Consider the following 19,647-nt stretch of genomic DNA (forward strand, 5'->3'; position numbering starts at 1 on the left):
CAGTTAGTGGTTTTGTGAAACGATCTGAGAGGACGTGGTGGAGGACATCTCCCAGTGAGTTCAAGAACCCACCAAGCACCATGCTTTAGAGGTTGGGGAGAACAGTCACTTACGCCATGTCCCGTTGTGTGTTCTAAACAGTACTGTTAAGTTAAAACAACCATTAGAGCAAAAACGATTCACATAGTGTCCAGTGTACAACACCACAGTCTATCTTTATAATAAAAAAGATTGTTCCCTGGGTTGTTAACTTGCTTGGGTGAGGGTACAAAAAAAATCCAGGAGAAATTAAAATTACAAAACTCTTAAAAAAGATTTTTATCTTCCCATTGAAAAAAATGGAATGCTAACATAACAATCGAAAGGAAAAAAAACCACAACATCATAATTACTGCACAAGGAAAGTGCTTCTGTTATTCTTTAAAGATATGTGAAATTATTAAAAACAAAATGAAATTCATATCTGAGGTGCAAAAACATTTTTTCCAAGATTCCCTTCAAGTATAAAAAAGTATAAAGTTGTAAAATTCACACATTGAAAACTCACCCCCAGAAACAAAGACTGACCGTATTCTACTGCAACAGAAGCTGAGAAGGATCTGCATTCAAAAGCAGGAGCAATCACTGACCAGGTCCTGGTCCTTTACAGAAGAGGATCTGCCATGCTCCTAAGCTTTTGGGTCTTCCTCCTCGTCCTCCTGGGGATGCTTTCAGGAGTTCGGCAGTTCAAAGGAGATGAACTGCTTCAGCCGCTCCAGGTACTGTGAGTACAGCTCGATGTCATTGTGGCCTGCCCCTTCCACCCAAAGGGGTTCGACAGCGCGAGGACACCGCTCATAGATGGCCAGACCATGGGAGAAGTCGATGACTTCATCCTCCGTGCCATGGATCACCAAAACCGGTGATGTCACCTTAGACACTTTGTCGATGCTGAAATACAGGCAGGAAGGACATGGCAGAACGTGGTTATGCGAGGCAGGAGAACATTGTGCCATGGACAAATGCTTATAAGGGATAAACAAAAAGGTGGGTGACAGAACAGGTCACTGAGGGCTCAGAGCTGAGTCTATCCTGGAACCACTGTGGACTAAAGGATTTAGTTTATAGATGAACGGTCATGGATAATGCGCGAAATAATGCATTACTTCTCTCCATTAAAGCATCATTTGAGGCAAGATTAGTCAAATACTGAATTTATGTAAATAATGAAAAGGTAACTCAATTTTAGTGCAGAGTGGTTTACTCTGAGAATTCTCCTCTTACTGCTCCATTCTAAAGTCTCTTATCTATAATTGATGTCTTGCACTTGACTGACGAGGACTCTGAAGTTTTCTATGAGGAAACAACACAGGCTTTAAGCAAGATCCAGAGGAGCACCGCAGGCCGACAGAGTGAAAGAGGAAGTTAGCAACCAGGTGTGACATCACAAAAGCAGCCATTGTTTCCAAGGTGACTGACGCAACACAAACCGTATAGGAACCACTGTTCCTTCTCATAAAAATATACGTGGAGAAAGATTATTTCAACTTGCTTTAAAAAAACTGGAAATTTGTAAAGTGACTCCACTTACAAACTTTGGCTGATCATCCTGACCCACCTTGATCAGATATCTGGACCCACCTTGACCTGGCCAGACGGAACACGTGAACTCACCTTGGGAAGGCATCAAAGCAGTAGGTCTTCCTGGTGTCTGGAAAGGCCACCCGAAGCCCAGACATGAGTGGTGAGTGGAGGATGACAGCCGCACACTCGTAGCGAGATGCCAGATCCACTGTTGGCACAGTGCCGATGCTCTGGCCATAGAGGATTACACTCTCAGGGGCCACACCATATCTAAGCAAATGAAAGAACAAACAAAATTAATTTCATGAGAGACCAATGAGAAATACACAAAACAACCAATGGCATACAAAATTAAAGCAGTTTCTTTCCTAAACTAGCATTAGACCACAAAATAACAGAAATTGTTGCAGTTATCTGGCTATTGGTCATATCAGGAAGGGGGCCAAAATTGAGCATAACACTGAAGACTACGATAGTTGTATAAGGGTGTTAAAATCCAGAAACATAACCTGCCTTGGATCGATGTATCTGAGCAACAAGCTGAAACAAAAACTTTTTTCAGGATTCAGGTTGCACAGGTTTCAAAGTTTACAGGACACACGTAGATACATGCATCTCCTCCCATGTCCGAAGCTCCCATGATACTTAGAAGCACTGAGCCAGGTATGTCTCTAAAAGCCCATTTGTTGACCGGCCAGAAATGTGGAGCTCCTCAGAATACAGCTGCTGGTTTAACAAGTACTTCATTAATTTTTAAATTTTAGATTCCCTCTCATACACAGTACAAAAGCCTTTCTGAGAATATGATCATACAATCGGTCACTCTGAGGAAATGCAAACTAATGCGTGAAATGAACCTTGAATCAGCCAGGGTTCTTCAGAAGCCGTAACAAACTGCTGGCGTGGAGAAGAGCAGAAACAAACCATGAACGCTCCCTTTGGACTCTCAGTAATAATCAAGCCATGTGAAATCAGTTCTCCGCATTTATGAGGTTCTGCCCTCTCCACACACATCGGCAAGGAAATGGGTCAAGCATGTGGGGAGGTTGGGGGTTAGGTGTAAGGGGCTCAGGTGTAAGGGGCTCAGTGGAACCAAAGCACATCTGAGGCCTGACCTTGGTGTCCACAGCTAACACCAGACAGACACATCCCTAGTAGTGAAATAAAACAGCTGTGGGCCATGGGCTCTCTTCAGAGCTCAGTCTGTTACATCTCAGCGATAGTGAAGTGCTCCATACACCCCGAATCCCCATGTGCAATTGCAGCTTCGTTGAGCTGCTAAAAATGCTTCTCTTTCATCAACAGCAGCTTTGTCACATCAAGATCTGCAGTTTTATTTTAAGAAACCTAGACTGCACCGTAGAAACCCTCAAAAAACATACGCTGAATCGCAACACCTATCCCAACCCGGATAAACATACAAAGTAGCGCAGAAAAACACTGGATGATTTAGATTGCACGGCAATGTGTATTTCATTATGCAAGCATAAACCTTGCTCGCTGACTTATGGACATGTAGAAGTCAGGTAGACTGTAAAGGCTTACACACAAAAAAAGTACTTTCTATGGGCAACAGAACAGAGCTCCTGCTCACAGGAGAGTGAGCAATCAACTGCTTCTTCAAGTGCTGACATTTTTCTGGACAAGAGGAAAGAATCTGATGCACTTGACTTTCTTTTGCACAAAAAGCACTGTGCAGAAAGCTGCAGAAAGACTGCAAACAGATACATGTGTCCAAAGGCAGAATTTACACAAGTCACCTAAGATGACAAACAGCTGGCACCGGCACCAGCACTGCTAGGTTTACAGGACCTTCGTCAAACGCCCTTCAAAAAAAATTGTATTATAAAAGGAAGTATTAAGCGACAAGTCAGAATTAAAACGCCTCTCTGTTTGCTGGCTTCCAGAAAAGGTGTAAAGTGGACAAATGCTGTACACATTGGACTCATTTAATGAAATGCACAGTTTGCCAAAGCAAATGCTTGGAGATGTTTTCTGGCAAAGCCCTTTCCTGCTGTCTGCCCCAAAGCACTTGCACTGCAAAACCAAGCGCAGTAGGTTAGCACCTACCCCTCCGAACCAACCCATGAATCGCCACCGTTGTTTTTTAACCCTCTGCCTGTCTCTGGACCCACCACTTTCAAGAGCACCAGGCACACAGGAAAGCAGGAGGTGCATTTTTAGGTTATTCTAACTCATTTAAGCTGAAGAACAACAAAAATCAGAGTTAAGGGATTTTATTCCTGATAAACATTCACCAGGAAAGACAAAACCTTGGCAAGGAAGCAGGTGCTAACATTTCCTCCCCATAGTTGTACTAAGATGTTATTTATTTTAGCAAGTGATTTTAAACAATTATTCCTATCCTAAAACCAAAAGGAAGCTGTTGTAAGAAAGACAAGTTATAAGCAAATGCGTAAGGTCACAAAGCTGGAGCTTCTGCCTTGACATCAGCATATAGGAGCAGGAGTCCATCAACAGAACCTGCTTCAGACACAAAGTGAAAACACTTCCCTGAGAAGCTGTTGCCACCATTCACCTGTGATGTTTCAGGTCAAATCACGTAAGCGGTCTGAACTAGAAGCCCAAGAGAGCCACAACCTTTTGGCCTGTTGGTCTCATAAAAAAACATGCAAAGCCAAGAATGCCTTTGAAATAGAGGGAGCCAGTGATGTCATTCGCAGCACAGATGGGTCTCCTTACTGCCAGTCATCACCTTACAGAGCACCTCTGACAGGCTCAAGCTGGAAGCATCAATGCCGTCAACAACACACCAAATTAAAGTGCAACCAGCATTCCACCTGCCAAAGCTGTGATCCATCTTTACCAAAAAGCAGTCAGGAAGAGAAGAAAGCAAACCCACTGAGTCATCATGTCCCAGCTGAAAATGCCACACGTAAGGCTGGTAAACTTTTGCACCTGATCTGCCATTGCTCTATATATTTACATTTATGCAATTAGCAAGAACTCTTCTCCAAAGCAGAGTGCATTCCATAACAGCTAAAAGGCTTGCACAGACACACATGATTACTGAAGCACAGCATGTGATACCACCATTTTCCCAGAACGCACATTCCAGCAGCTACCTACAGTAATCAGTAATGACTCACAAGTATCAAAATACATTCATAAAATTAAAATGGTGACACTTTAACTTATGGAGCTCAGAAAGGAATGGAGTCCAAAAGAGATGAGTCTTGAGAACTTCCTTGAGTGCTGGAATGGATTCAGTAGTTCTGAAGGATGGAGGAAACCAATTCCAACACACTGATGTCCAGACCAAGAACTTTTCATTTTGGACCCTTTGTGAATGAGAAGAGGGACCTAGTGACAGGAGAAAAAGAAGCACGGTGTTCTTGCTGGGGTGCAGGCACTGATCAGACTGTAGAAATCAAACCATCACAGATTCCGGTAAACTGGTCACACCTGCTCTTAGGTAAACATACTTCCAGGAGTGCAAGAGGGAGTATGCAGAGCTCATCTCTTTGTGGCTCCAATTCATCACAACAACACTTTCAGGCAGGAGGGCAGCACCAACTGAACGTCCTCTACTGACCTGCTGAAGGCAATGGGAACTGCAAGGGCACCATCTGCCATGAATGTGAAGCCAAAACAGCAGCAAAAGGCAAAAAACAGATCTGCATTGCATGACAATTGGGAGGCAAACAATGGCAAGAAACAGGAGATCAAAAGAGATGCACCCGGCAGACCAAGATGGGAGGGATTCGACATGACCATCTTGCTTGTCCAAACTTAAATCAGATGCTTATATTTCCAGCACAGGAGTCCCAGCTGCTATCACCTCATGGGTGAATACCTGAAGTGATCTTTCTGAAACGGGTATCCTACCATTTGAGGCAGAGGATGTATGAAATGTATTATAACGTGAATGTTTCACACAACATTAAGATTTTGATTTCAGCTCCAGCACAATATACTACAAACTGTGTTTAATGTTTAACTGGCAGTGTGACAGACACACTATGCAGCTCAAGGCTTTTACACTGTAAAAGTGAGCAGCAATGAGGAAGTGGCTTCCAGACAAAGGGCTGTGTGGGACCATTGAGCACAGCTGATTTCACCTTAGTCATGCAATGTGGAGTGGGTGTTGTCTTGTATCTGAGGTGGCAGAGCAAGAGCTGAACAAAGGGCAAAGACAAGACACTTGGCTCTGAGGAACCGCTAAGGTTTCAAAACAGTAGCAGCTGTCTGTCTACAAGGAAAGTTCTACTGAGCTGCAGTGAGGACCGTTGGGCTTCAACATGGGAAAGATGCCAGAGTTTGCATAACGTGAGATTAAATGTGTCATTAGAAGCTATGACAATTCAATAAGAAAACAGCCTCTTTTGTTTTGGTAAAGTAATTAATTTACATTTATTTATTTAGCAGATTCTTTTCTCCAAAGCAACGTACATCTCATAGAAAATACAATTTGTGCATTACATTAGGAGAAATAGACATAGCTACAGACGTATGATTAAGTAGTTACTTTCACCATATGCACCGACGTTCATCACACAAGTAGCTCCATAAAACTTCAACAAAATTTTGCCGACTCCTAATCACCTTCCTAACAGTTTTTTTTGAGATACATATAAACATTTACAATATACTACAGGAGTAGCTGTATAAAGGATTGAGCCAAGCATGATCATGAACATTGATACCTTATGGGCATGAACATCTCTATACCTTACATGATCTTAAGAGATCGTGAGCGAAGTGGGTCTGGAAGAGATGAGTTTTAAGACCCTTTTTAAATGTGGGCAAAGATTCAGCAGTTCTGAGCGAGAGGGGAAGGTCATTAATACCATAGACTAGTTAAGCACCATCCATCAATAATCAATAACCATATGATACTTTCAGTGCAGAACTGCTGCAGTCCAGAACCTATTCCAGAAACAAAGTCTGAGGCAGGACACACCCTGGATGGGACATCCGTCCATCACAGGGCAATGAGACGTACTTGTTCTCTCACACACAAAGGGCAACTCAGAGCCACTAATTCACCTGAAGTGGAGACCAGAGGAACGGGGGGGAGGAGATAAGTGAGAACGCAGAGTACAAGAACATTGCACACAAAGAGAATTAAATTTTAACCCATGTCCAAACGTACAGCCTTGAACCTATAAGGCACCAGCACTACCTGCTGTGACAACCTGCTTCCCAAATACAAGGCAGGTTATTACAAAACTACACAAATCATCCCCGGACAAACGCAGGTTACTCTAAAACAGGCTCCTGTTACTTTTTCCCCTTCAAAGTCAAATCAGTGCCTGCTGCCAAATCCCACCTTAATCATTAAGAGAAATAATGCAGGGTCAGTTGCTAAGGTCATAACACTCACCTTATACACACCAGGTCAATGCTGAGGAGCTGGAATTTTAAACGAAATCTAGTGCCGATTAATAATGGAGAGAAAGCGCTTCCACTTGATGTTCCCCTCTGGCAGCACGGCAGCTGATCAGGAGCGTATGGGTGCTGTGACGTGTTTTGACATTATCACCCTAGGTGGCACGCCATTCAGCAATGTTAAGAACCTTGGACAGGAGCTCAAGATCGTGGCTCTCCAACAAGAGAACACGCCAATTTCACGCCTCACACAGGCTATCAGCTTTTAATTAATCCAAAGAGTCCTGCCCAGTTGGTTGCGGGCCAGTGCTGTAATATGTTATAAAAGCTCTCGAAAAGCTTTTGAGAAATAAGCGGTTCACAGTGCTGAATCAACCACACCTACAGCTATAACCTTAAACCATCAGAAGATGAGAGGCCATTCTTGTGCTAAACCACACCTTTCAATGTCAATATGCCTTTTTATTAGGATTCCTACATGTAAGGTAAGGGTTGGTCTGTTCGCTGTACCAAAAGCCTATCTAAGGTTGTCACATGAAGTGACAAGTTGCTGGACAAACAGACAGCACTGATGATCCATAACTGTCCATAAAGAAATTTGGTGGCAAGTACTATACGTAAACACAGAATTATGCCACAGTAAAAGAATTTTTATTAAGGTTATACTAGTATTTTTAAAGTGAGCCTGCCCTGCATAGACCCCTAAGAAGTCAGTAGACACTAGGTGAAGAATCCCTGCACTACTCCAAGGAAAGGTTCTGTATACTGATGCAAAAATCAGGGAAAACCATGACGTTCACTCATGGCTACAACAGGAACTGTCTCTTCCCTTAGGGAAACGGGCCTTGCGATGTCCCCCGTCTGAGATGTCCCCTGACTTTCAGCAGCGACTACACATCTGCTAGGATGGAACCCTCCTCTCGAATGTTGGTTTAAGCCCCTGACCTGAGCGAAGACTATTGTGATCCAGGGCAAGCTGATATGGAGTGAACACTGCTGACAATGCTCTGGCCCAGGTTCTGATCCAGGTGTCATGTTCCTGGACACAATGCAGGGAGGAACAAGGAGACCCCCCCCCCCAATGACAGGGGCCAAGGCCTGGTCGAACGCCTCGAGCCTCTCAGATCTACTAGGAGCGAGCCAGGGATACTCACTTGGTCCTGAGAACGTGCCAGGCGGCCTCGATGTCCGCGTACAGGTTCTTCTCGGACGGCTTCCCGCTGCTGATGCCGTAGCCCGAGTAGTCGTACGAGAACACGTTGCAGTTGATGCGCGATCCCAGGCCGATGTAGAAGCCGCACATCTGGCCCAGGTCCACGGCGTTGCCGTGCGAGAAGAGCAGCGTGTAGCGGCTGTTGGGCGCGCAGCGCACGAACATGCAGCCCACGCGGTTGCCGCGGCTCGTGCGCGTCTCGAACACCTCCACGGCGTCCAGCTCGCGCTGCGAGTACTGCCAGTCGGCGCGCTCGCTCAGGTGCAGGCTGCACGTGCCGTCGGCGGCCGTCTGTACCGAGTAGGTGGGCTCCGGGGGGAGGAAGGCGAGCTTGGCCGCGATGCGACCGGGGCACGGCGGGCAGCAGAAGAGCCAGCAGAGCTCGCTGATGGAGAAGCCGTTCATCCTGGGGCCTTGCTCGGGCATCGAGGCTGCGGGCTTTTAATCCGCTCCCTTCGGCGGCGACGGCGGCGAATTTAGGCGATGTGTGGGGGGGGGGAAAGCGAGTCGACAAAAAAAAAAGCGGTCCGTTCACGACAAACACAGTCACGCACCTGAGTCTGACTTGCCCACCTTACCCTTTCGCGCTTTTTAGTTTGAATATCAAACAGTTACGCGCTTCATATCGTAAGCTTTTGTACAGCGCAATATAGTGAAAAAATGTATGTCTACTGGCATATTTCCTACTGCAAGGCAAAGGCATCCACCTACCATTACAATGTACACTTACCGACAAACGCCATAAAACCTTGAAGCACTGCTTCCGGGTTACAGCGGATATCCGGTTCAAAGGCAGTTGTAGTCTACAGCCGCAGGGCGGGGCTACTGTTTCCTTTCTACTGTAGTTCTACAATGAAACAACTGTTTTATAATTACAATAAACTGCATGATTGCATTACAATAAATCTGTGTTAAATTTAGGACACTTAATTTGCATATGCGTTTCGAAAAATAAAAACACCACAATTAAAAAAAAAAATCTTAGTTGTGGTTTTTGTATACTGTTGCAGCCAAGGTGAATTGGCCTCTGGGATTATTAAAGTTTCATTAATTCTATAATTAATTTAATTATTTATAATTATTAATATATTCTATATTTCATCCATAACATAAATTTCTCTGCAAAATGAGCTGCTCAGAAATATAAAACATGTTTTTCTTCATTAAATCAAGTGCCACATCAACTTTTTACACATCTGTCATGGTACATGCACTTCATAAAGTGTCACTAAGTACAGCAAACACATATCCCAGTTGTTGTCCCTAGGGTTAGAGAAATAAAACATTATGAAATCAAGGACTAGTGCTAATAAATCCTTTGGACATCAAAGTTTTCTAATATGCGCATTGATATTTTTGATAGATTTGGCATTTAAACTGAAAAGACAAAGTGTTTAATTTTCTGAGAATATTCTCTTCAGGAATGCAGTGATGTTTTTTTCTGTTTCTGTCTGGGACTGCTGGTGCATCTAGAAGGACATGCTTCACAGAAACAGTGCCACTAAAGGACCCTCCAGCGGAGCTGACAGAAATCCATAGGGCGTCAGGATTTAATCCAGACTTGCATTGCAAAGAACGTCACACTCCACAGAAGTTCAGAAGTGTGTCACTGTCTCGTCAGTCAGCAGGATAGAGGGGTGGTGGGTGGTAAGGGGTGGAAGATGGGCGGGGGGGCCCTCATCCTATTTGCATTGACTCCAAACCAAAAAGACTAGCTCTAAGGTATAAGAATACTGATTTTGGAGTAGGGCATTACAAAAAGGGATCTAACTTCTCCGTGCAAAAGTTGGTATCCAATTACTTTTTATTAAAATTTAGGACTTTTAACTCCTTAACAGCACCTCTAAGTGAGCCGACAGGTCCTACAGCAATGGTCCATTTCTAAAGCCATGGTGGAATCAATATCACTTTAATCACTTTGTAAATGTTTGGATTTCAGTTGAAAAACATGACATTTGCTGCTTTGAGGAAACTCAAGCCATATCATGGCCTGAACTTTTTGGGTAGTCCTTGCCGATCTGGGTCCCAGGGAACAAGCAGAGAAACTGGGACCCAGTTTAGACAAATGCTTGATCTGTCAGCTCTCCAAATTCCACGGTAGTTCCCACAGGGTTGTCCTTTATTGCACCACTGCCTCGCATCCCAGAAGTTTTTTGTTTTTCGTGGCTGTGCACATGCGTTTTATCAGTGCCTCAGGGAAGCAAGTACTCTCCGGTCTGAATAAACCGTGATACACACACACAATCCTGACACACCCATAATACATTTTAACATTTCTCAAACAAAGTATTACTGGTGAGGGGACCTATTGTGCACTGAGTAAGGAAAAGTTGTGTGCTAATAGCTGAGGAACATTTTGGTCCCACAGCAAATAAATATTAAGGCTGCTGACGTGATCCAAATATTTGTACTGAACAGAGATCCAGTTAAAACTTCCATTTAATTTTACTGAGCAACAAGAAAGGAGTGAACCAAGTTCCAGAGAAAAGAAAAGCTTCCAGGGTCACAGCCACCCAGTTTTCTGAGGTTGATGGTGAGGACGGCAAAGAGGGGAATAAAAGAACACTGGCCAAAGTAGGTTTGCTCACATTAGCATTGTATTTCTTGCGACTGTATCAGAAAAGCTGTTGTTTAAGTCCCACACAAAGATGTGTTCTCACCATCAACCTCATAAAATTGCAGTCTTTTTATGAGTCTCTCCACATCCAGTGGGGTAGAGAACCATCAGCCCTACCGGGACCAGAGCTGTAGCTCATAGGACAGGAAGCCATGGTAACCAAAGCATAAAAATAACATAGCAGAAAACCAGAACATGCATTGTTCAATTTTTCTACTGCTTGCACATTTGTTAAACTAGCTTTACACTTTTTCGCCATGCAAAAACAATGTCTCAGAATGCAAAGTTCTGAATTCCTCTACCTGTTTTGAAATATTTTTGTCTTTAGAGTAATATGTGACATGTCTCTGTGCCTGTAACTGAATGGGGGGGTATGATCAGAACTTTCATAACGTTCTATATGGTATATGGTGACCATTGTAGGGACTGATGTGAGCACACAGTTCCAAAAGGATGTCAAGACACCCACATGTCTCATGCATGTGCCCTGTGTGTATGCCCTGTGTGTATGTCTGATCTGTCTTTCAATGCAGCATCAGCCTTACTCATCAGTATGTCCTTGAAGCAAAAGCTAGTCAAGGCTGTGTGGAAAATCACCAGATGCAGAACTTTCTATGTGGAGTTTCACAGTAACGTATACATAAGAATGAGAAGTATACAAAAGAATGAAAAATAATGTAAAAGACATAACAGGTAAATAAAAGTAAATGATAATACAATAAAACAATTAAAAAACGTGAGTGCACTCCATCACCACATCATTGCAGTCCTTGTTTTCACAGGGCTGCTAAATCAGTTCTGGATGTCACTAGACCTGTACCCTTAAACTGTTTATGTGTCAGAATTAACATTAATATTACACAGAACTAAAGATAACAAATATTCTTGTGCAGAAATGGTGTAAACAAGCCAAAAGCAGTGGTCTCTCTCTAAGGATTGAGGTCACTGACATGGTCTCAAGCACAGAAATAGACAGAGATTCGATGTTTGTCGCATCTCTTCTAGTTCCATAGCATCTTACATGTGTCTTGCATGTGCTGTGCACATATAAAATAGGTGTTACATACACACACACACACACACACACACACACACACACACACACACACACACACACACACATTTTTTGAACCGCTTGTCCCATACGGGGTCGCGGGAAACCGGAGCCTACCCGGCAACACGGCGTAAGGCCGGAGGGGGAGGGGACACACCCAGGACGGGACGCCAGTCCGTCACAAGGCACCCCAAGCGGGACTCGAACCCCAGACCCACTGGAGAGCAGGACCCGGTCCAACCCACTGCGCCACCGCGCCCCCCGCAGGTGTTACATAACTGGTGGGAATTTGTGTCAAAATGCACTGGACTTTGATTTTGACAGTGAACGATGAGGAGGTCATGCACATGATGCAAGGAAGACACCAGCTAAGGAGGCCCTTGACCACGTACTCGGTGTGAACAAATATGCGTGGAGGAACTGGAGACAGCACCACAGGGCTTACCCATTTAAAGAACATTTATATGGATGCCTGGCCGTCTAGTGGCACTAGTGGAGGCTGGAAAGGATCCATGACTCCTCACTGTCACACATCATTGCACCTCTCTTTGTGTGGACTGGCGCCTCAACCCTGACAGGCTGTCACCAGTTACACCACTGCACAAAGCCGCACCACACACTCCCGCCCACACACTTTTCCGGCACACTCGAAAAACATGAAACAATTGTAAAATATCTCATGGTCTCCTTTACTCCCTCTTAGGCAAAACAGCAAAACTGTGGCAAAGGAACATAGTAAGCATTTTTAAAAATGGCCTTATATAACCGGAGGGAGATGGTGCTGAAGGAGTGCTGCACTGTGATTTAGTTTAACAGCGCTGAAAGGTTGGAAATACCCTTCTTTTACCTCACAGAAGGTTAGAACAACACAGGGACTGAGGCCAGACCGCTGATCTGTCAACAGGCTGGGGTACCTGACTCACTTTCTCTGGGAAGACAAAAACAACAAGCACCACCACAGGTTCTTTGGTTACATAATAAATAACATCTCCTATTAGCAGAGCTAGGTCCTGCGGTTTAGAACATTTGTTCAAGTGGACCTCCAAAGAATCACAACAATCCAGCAGAGGACTGTTCTATTTATTTGCACTCTCAAAATAAATATAACATCTTTAGGCTTGTTCCACGGTTCTGATTTCAATTAGAATTTCAGAACAACTGAAAAAAACCCACACATTTGTTGCATGTTTAGAGAGGTTTTCTTCCATGACGTGGCTTAGTGTTGTCGGGAGACACAGCCAACCTCTGCTAAGGACTGAGGCATGATGTCACAGTGAGCAAGTGAAGATGATGCATCTGGAACATGTCACCCCTTTCCGGAATCCCGAGTGTGGGTATACAGAGTGTTGACCTGAGATGACCCACATGGGACCACCGCTGATGGGGTGCTCCAGCTCAAGTGGGACTCTGCCATCTCCACTGGAATCAGGTGTGTCAGTAGTGGATGAGCTTCATGAAAGATGTGCAGTCCCTCAGGTCCCCAGGTCCAAAAATGCAGCTTAGTTGAATCCAGCAGACTCTGTAGTCCCTCACTGAACTGTCGTACGAACGGCTCACCCCAACAGAACAGCTTCAGATCTGTGTCCAATTACTACTGGAATCTGGACGAAGCAGCAAAAGAAACCAACAAGAAGAGAAGAAAACAATCGTTGCTTAGGAAAAATGAAAAATAACATAGAAAAGAAAGAAAAAGAATATGTCCTGACTAAGAGAATCGGGGTTTCCGAGAAGTTACGTACACATCAGCCCTGTTTGTGAGAACGCATAAAAATCAATTTTAAAAAATGCCGTCACAGCAACAGAAAATCCTGAAGTACCAAATGGCCAGTTATAGTAAATGATTAGCTTTGTTAATGACCTCTGAACTTGCAGGGTGTGGCGTGAGTTGGGCCAGAGATGATGTGTGTACTGGTAGAAAGGGGGCTTAAAGGAAATTGAAGCACAGCCTATAAGAGTGGGGTGCCAAGTGTGGCGGGGCATGTTCAGTCCAGCCTCCCCCTAATATCTGGGCCTTTTAACACACAAACCAGCGGGCACTGGAGAGCCGATGAGACCCTGGCAGGGAGTGTACTGACTGGCAGCAGGGAGAGGCCAGCCCCCTGCCTTCCTGCTCACAGCGTAATCCACTGGGGTATGAAAACACATTTCAGCCCCTGGAGTTCTCAGAATAAGGCTTTTTCAGTGCCACTGCGTTTGATCCGAATGCCAACGCGATTTGAAGCACAACGCGCATGCTATTTTTGTGTTTTTTGCTTTTGCTATTGGCTCTTGTGCACAGCGATTCACGTAATACACATCTCACCTGTTTCTGCAAGGGGCAGCATGGTGGCTCAGCAGGTCGTGCTGGTGCCTCACAACTCCTGAGGTTCACAAATGAGTTAATTCCTGGTCGGTCTGTATGGAGTTAGAATATCCCCCCCCCCGTTCATATGGGTTCCCTCCAGGTGCTCTGGTTTCCCCCCCCCCCACTCCAAACACATGTTTTTCAGCTGAGTTTGGTGACTCTGTGTGTATATGGGAGCAAATGAGGGTGTGTGATTTTGCCCTGTGATTAAGTGGTGCCCTTTTCAGGGTGTTCTCTACCTTGCTTCAGGCCCTGTGATTGTGGGATAAAGTCTGGACCACCAGAATCCTGCGTTGCACAAGTGCTCAGAGGGTGGATGGATGGATGGGTGGATGGGCCTATTTAAGCAACTGAACACTTGATTAATCTGTTGACAATAGTTACTCTCCTCTTCTATGCCAAGTTTCTTTTAAAAGTGGTAAGAACCTCACTCAGGTACAGCAGCTCGGAGCAGGTTGATGACCATGTTGTGGTCAGTCATCTGTCACAGCTTGCATTACATAACAGCACATGTGTGAAAGAATGGGAAACAAGGTGTGAGACCAGTAATCCTGGACCACATTCTGCTCCCCTCATCAGCAGTGCTGTGGACTGGAACAGCAGGATTGCAAACATCATTACAGCCCACTGAACGGGCACTTGTCTAGCAGCGGTCAGAACACGTATCTGAAGCGGAACTGATCTGGATTTGCTCAGGAGCACAAATGGGCCGACCACGAAGGACTTATCACACCACTGAATATGTCTGCCATGTCAGAATCCGCTGGTCGCATATTGCACCAGAGAAGATGCCCAATAGTCACGTTTCTCTTGCACAATCTAACAGCCATTGATCAGACTTCGGCCGATCGCACGAGGCCTCGTTTCGACTCGTCCTTTACCGATTTTGGAGATATTTAGTGTTTGTCACCGATACTCGCATATCTTGGTGTGCTTTTTCTGATGGTAATTAAGAATTGGAAATAATTCCATCTAATGTATATTGCATGCCGACACTCATGTCCCAGTTTTAGGCAACATTTGCAGCGATTTGCAAATGCAGCACAGACCATTTAGTTGATACTGTGACACATCCGGACACCAGCCAGATGGTGTTCATTTAAAAACGAAACATATTTCATAAAAGAGGTTGAAAGGAAAGCAGTTCCACTCTGCTAGTGAGACATATCTTTAAATATGCATCCAGTCAAGATGAGCCCAGCTTGAACCTGGCAAAAACAGCTGGCTCGTGTTAGCCATGTGAATCCCAGGGGATGCTGGGAGAAGGGGCTGCATTGTCTTTCCCAACTCAAAGGATTCAACAGCTGCTCCCATCAGTGGGATTCCCTGGGGATGATAACGCTCTCAAGGGAAAAGAGCATTAGCAGTTATAATGATAAAGGTTAAAATAGATTTTTTTCACTACAAAATCAGGCCAAATCATTATATACAGTATATACAGCTCTGTCTGCTAGGCTGAAGAGATACACTAGAGAAGCAGAGGCCAGGAAAATAATTGGCCTGTTCTCCAAAGAACCATCTAGAGTGTACTCCCAGTTGCAAGTGAACAACAGCACAAGAGCAGACCCATCCAAGGTTGAGACTGAGCAATCCTGGAAGGTGGCATCACCCAGTGTCAATGTCCAGTGGCCGGTGGACCTGAGAGCAGACCACAGCAAGAACCAGTCATCGTCACAAAGGCAGACATCCAACAGTACGTCTCAAGTATGAAAATCTGGACAACACCTGGACCTGACATGAGCCACACCTACTGGCTGGAGAAGCTAATTGCACTCCATGAATGTCTGACAGCACAAATGAATGAGCTACTAACACAGAGCAGGACAATCCTGATCCAAGAAGGATCCTCACAAGGGTACAACACCTTCAAACTACCAGCTGATAACCTGCTTCTTCACAACATGGAAGCTCCTCTCAGGCATCATAGCAGCTATATTGAGCGAAGCTCAGAAGGGCGTCGGAAACAACAACAGAGGGTCAAAGCACCAGCTACTGGTCGACAGAGCAATCACTGAAGACTCTAAGACCAGGCAGACGAATCTGAGCACCACCTGGACTGATTACAAGAAAGCGCACGACTCAATGTCCCACACATGGATACTGGAGTGCTTGACACTATACAAGGCCAACGTGACACTGATAGCCTTCCTCAAGAACTCAATGCAGCCCTGGAAAACAACACTAGAGGCCATCGCACAAGTGACTATCAAGTGCAGCATATACCAAGGTGATGCACTGTCCCCGCTGCTGTTCTACGTAATGGTAATAAGAGAATTTGGGGCTGTGACCCCCGAACTGGGAGAATGGCTCCAGCAGATTCCAGGAACAACATCTGAAGTCTCTCTCCAGAACAGTGCAGTCCAAGGAACAGCTAAGATACTGCGTAGACCCCTCAAACTCCAAGGTCTCTGGTAGAGGATCTGAGCTTAATGGAAGACACACACACACCACCCCATGTGGGAGTGAGAGGGAGATTTTTTATGTGAGAGTGGCTAGTAGTTCTGTTGTGACCGTATTCCATGAAAGACATGTGTGTGAGAAAGAAAAACAGAAAACACATGATAACGATTAATTAAAGAAGTTGACCAGTCAGTTTACATATGGAGATTTTATTGTCATTACCACATGTGGTTGTGTTACACAAAATAATCACATTTACACTTTTTAAAGTCTAACCATAGTGTAAAATTAACTAAGGACTAATATACAATATATTCACTGAGCACAGAGACATTAAACACACATCTGTAGCTGCGCATGTGTACAAAAACAACGGAAACGTATAAATTACACTTTATTTACAAAGACATCCATTTCACTGGGCAAACTGATTGCGATTCATGGTCCTCCTTTCAGTCCTCGACGCTGGACAATATACAGCCGTTTCATGTCAAATGTCTCGGCTACAATTAATTCCGATTTAAACATCTTGCATGTTCTGTAAACAGTGGAAAAGACAGCATACAAGCAACTGCACCCAGAAACAAAGCACAGAGTACAAAGCCCCGCTCCTTGGAAGATGTGGGAGGAGCCACGAGTTTGACAGAGCTCACTTTAAGCGTCAGGTACAATTCCTTTACACGTCACTGTATCCTACAACGCTGGGACTGGTTAAGGGAGGTCTTTGCCTATGATTCATGCTGAGAGATCTGGTTCGACAGGACGAGCAGCACTTTAATGTAGTACTCACTGAACGCCAGCAGCTGACCTTCAGCTGATCAGACTGGCACAGCTGGAAGAAGAAAACCGAGAACACGGCAATAAGCGAGCTAGCTGAAATGCCTCTGGAATGTAAATGAGATGATGCATCATTATGTCATGTCATGTCATGTCATGTCATGTCATGTCACTGGCTGCTTCCCCATGAGTCAAGCGAGTGACTTCCTGTTGATTCCATCTACCAGGGATCGCACTCCTTTACCTCATAAACAGGAAGTGTGTCTTTTGTTTATTCCACTCGAGCTGTGGCACTTGCGCAAGCATAAAGAGCATCACAGAATAATTGCTTAAATGTTCTTTTTTCAGCTCATGTGGACATTACTCTGAAAAGGGCGGGAACATGCCCAGGTCTGCAAAGTCTTCGATGTTGTAGTTGGCTGTGCCCTGTGTCGGATCCCCAGCCAGTGGCAGCATGTCCTAGAAACCAGGAAAGGATCGGTCAGTTAAAGCATATGCCAGACGTCTATTTAATAAGACTCCCTGGATGGGTCAAGAAAAGACCATGTCAGATGTCTACCAGACATGCTGCTGCTACTGATGACATCGACAAAAAAGAAACGCGTGAGTGATCAGTATCACTTCATCCACAAGGAACGGTGAGGAGGCCAGGTACCTGGAAGTCCTCTGCCTGGCTGGGCTGGGGGTGTGTGTGCTGGCCGCCGCCCTGCTGGTCATGATGTTGTCCCTGCCACTGCGACCACACTTCTGAGGTGCGACCTGGGAACTGTGTCCCATCCTGGCTGCTCTCGGCTGCAGAAGCAGTGAGAGAAAAATCGTGGGGTGAATCAAGATTGAAACTTGGTTCGTGGTCAATGCTTTGAGATGTCACATGCATCTGTCATGAAGGAGGAATGCTTTTCTTCCATGTTATTGGAGTTCTACACCTATTCTTCATTGTATTGTTCTCCATGTTACTCCAGAACATCCCAAGCACAATTATTCCTGCCACCATCACTGACTATATGACAGCATGAAATCAACAGCCTTCAATACACTTGTACTATATTCCATCCATCAGTCCATCCATCCATCCATCCATCCATCCATCCATCCATCCATCCATCCATCATTGCATGGTCAATGCATGGCTATGGTGGTTTAGAGTCTATACTGAAGGTGGGGCGTGAGGGAGGGTACAATCTGGATGGGACACCAGTCCATCACAGGGCAATCACACATACTCAATCACGCACATCTGTATAATTGTGAGATGCTTCCAGTAGTCGAGGGCATTAACAGTAAATGCAGGAAAAGTGAAAATCTGCATGAGAGCTGGAGAGACTAGAACTAGCTAGGCGGAGATACTCGTCTGTAATGGTGCTGCACACACCTAGCGTTGGTACAGGGTGACAAGTTTGAGACTATAAAGGACACAAGGGGCAGGACTCTTCCTCAAACTACTTTTTATAAACAACTTTTAAATTACAGTTATTAGTCAGTCACTTAACAACGGCCTTCAGAGCTTTTAAGACCGCGCTTCTTGAAGGTTGATGTGATTACTTCATCAGCCATCATGTTCGCATTACTGGCACAGCAGGCGAGAGCCGCATGTGCGCGAGTGAGTACGGACAGAGTGCTGCTCACACACGCGGTATAACCATTACACACACTTATTGGAGGTGCATCAGGCATGGAAAACACCCATCCATCCATCCATCCATGCATCCATCCATCTATCCATCCATGTAACCACTTGTGCAATGCAGGCTCACAGAGGTCTGTAGCCTATCCTGGAAGCATATGGTATGAGGCACATGAAAAAATGTCAGGGCAAAATTCATCTGGTAACGACTGACAGCAAAAATGAGCAACTCCCGCAGTGACTGAATGAGTATCGTTCCCTCCCAACTCGAACAGCAGCACCAGGCAATTCAGCTCCCATCTCAATGTTACATACGCTTTTACAACTTGTCTCGTGTGCGGAATTCTGATCACGGCTCACTAACAATGCAGGGGGATCAACCAATCGTGAAGTCATTACGACTCTGTGACTGTTCTTAGCTCAAAGAAAACCACACTTCCTAGGCTCTGTAGGCTCTCTTCTCGGAAGCAAAACACAATAACAGCAAAAAAATAAATAAACCGGCCTTCATCTCATCTGCCATCCCCATTCTTCAGACAGTGGAGATGAAAGAACTTTTCAAATGTGGGTTCATTTCAGTGTGTGTCTGTGTGTGTGTGTGTCTGTGTGTGAGCGTGCCCCTTACTGAGGGTCGCCAGCTTGCTGTTACCAGGCCACTTATCCACAGTAATTTATCAATGATGAGTACATATGTTTTGTAAAG

General features: G+C 44.9%; 2 protein-coding genes across 5 annotated transcripts in view; both read right to left on the reverse strand.

The window, feature by feature from the left end:
• Positions 1-321: 321 nt before the first annotated feature.
• On the reverse strand, positions 322-8,903 carry abhd17c (abhydrolase domain containing 17C, depalmitoylase). The gene is made up of 4 exons (XM_018764966.2): positions 8,859-8,903; positions 8,070-8,581; positions 1,654-1,833; positions 322-930 (listed from the first exon to the last, which is right to left on the reverse strand). The coding sequence occupies exons 2-4, from the start codon at positions 8,552-8,554 to the stop codon at positions 711-713; spliced, it is 885 nt and encodes a 294-aa protein (XP_018620482.1). The 5' UTR covers positions 8,555-8,581; positions 8,859-8,903; the 3' UTR covers positions 322-710.
• A 7,856-nt stretch (positions 8,904-16,759) lies between these two features.
• LOC108942035 (aryl hydrocarbon receptor nuclear translocator 2-like) overlaps positions 16,760-19,647 on the reverse strand; it is a 31,066-nt gene continuing 28,178 nt past the window's right edge. The window contains exons 17-19 of one of the 4 annotated variants that reach the window (XM_029253453.1): positions 17,976-18,112; positions 17,685-17,779; positions 16,760-17,375 (exon numbers count right to left, since the gene is read on the reverse strand). In XM_029253453.1, coding sequence (XP_029109286.1) covers positions 17,354-17,375; positions 17,685-17,779; positions 17,976-18,112 — 254 coding nt within the window. In that variant the 3' untranslated portion in view covers positions 16,760-17,353. Of the gene's footprint in view, positions 17,780-17,975; positions 18,113-19,647 lie in introns of all 4 variants that reach the window. The other 3 variants (XM_018765067.2, XM_029253451.1, XM_029253452.1) reach the window with 3 other exon arrangements.

This window comes from Scleropages formosus, chromosome 7, assembly GCF_900964775.1.
Source record: "Scleropages formosus chromosome 7, fSclFor1.1, whole genome shotgun sequence".
In the NCBI taxonomy this organism is placed as follows: domain Eukaryota; kingdom Metazoa; phylum Chordata; class Actinopteri; order Osteoglossiformes; family Osteoglossidae; genus Scleropages; species Scleropages formosus.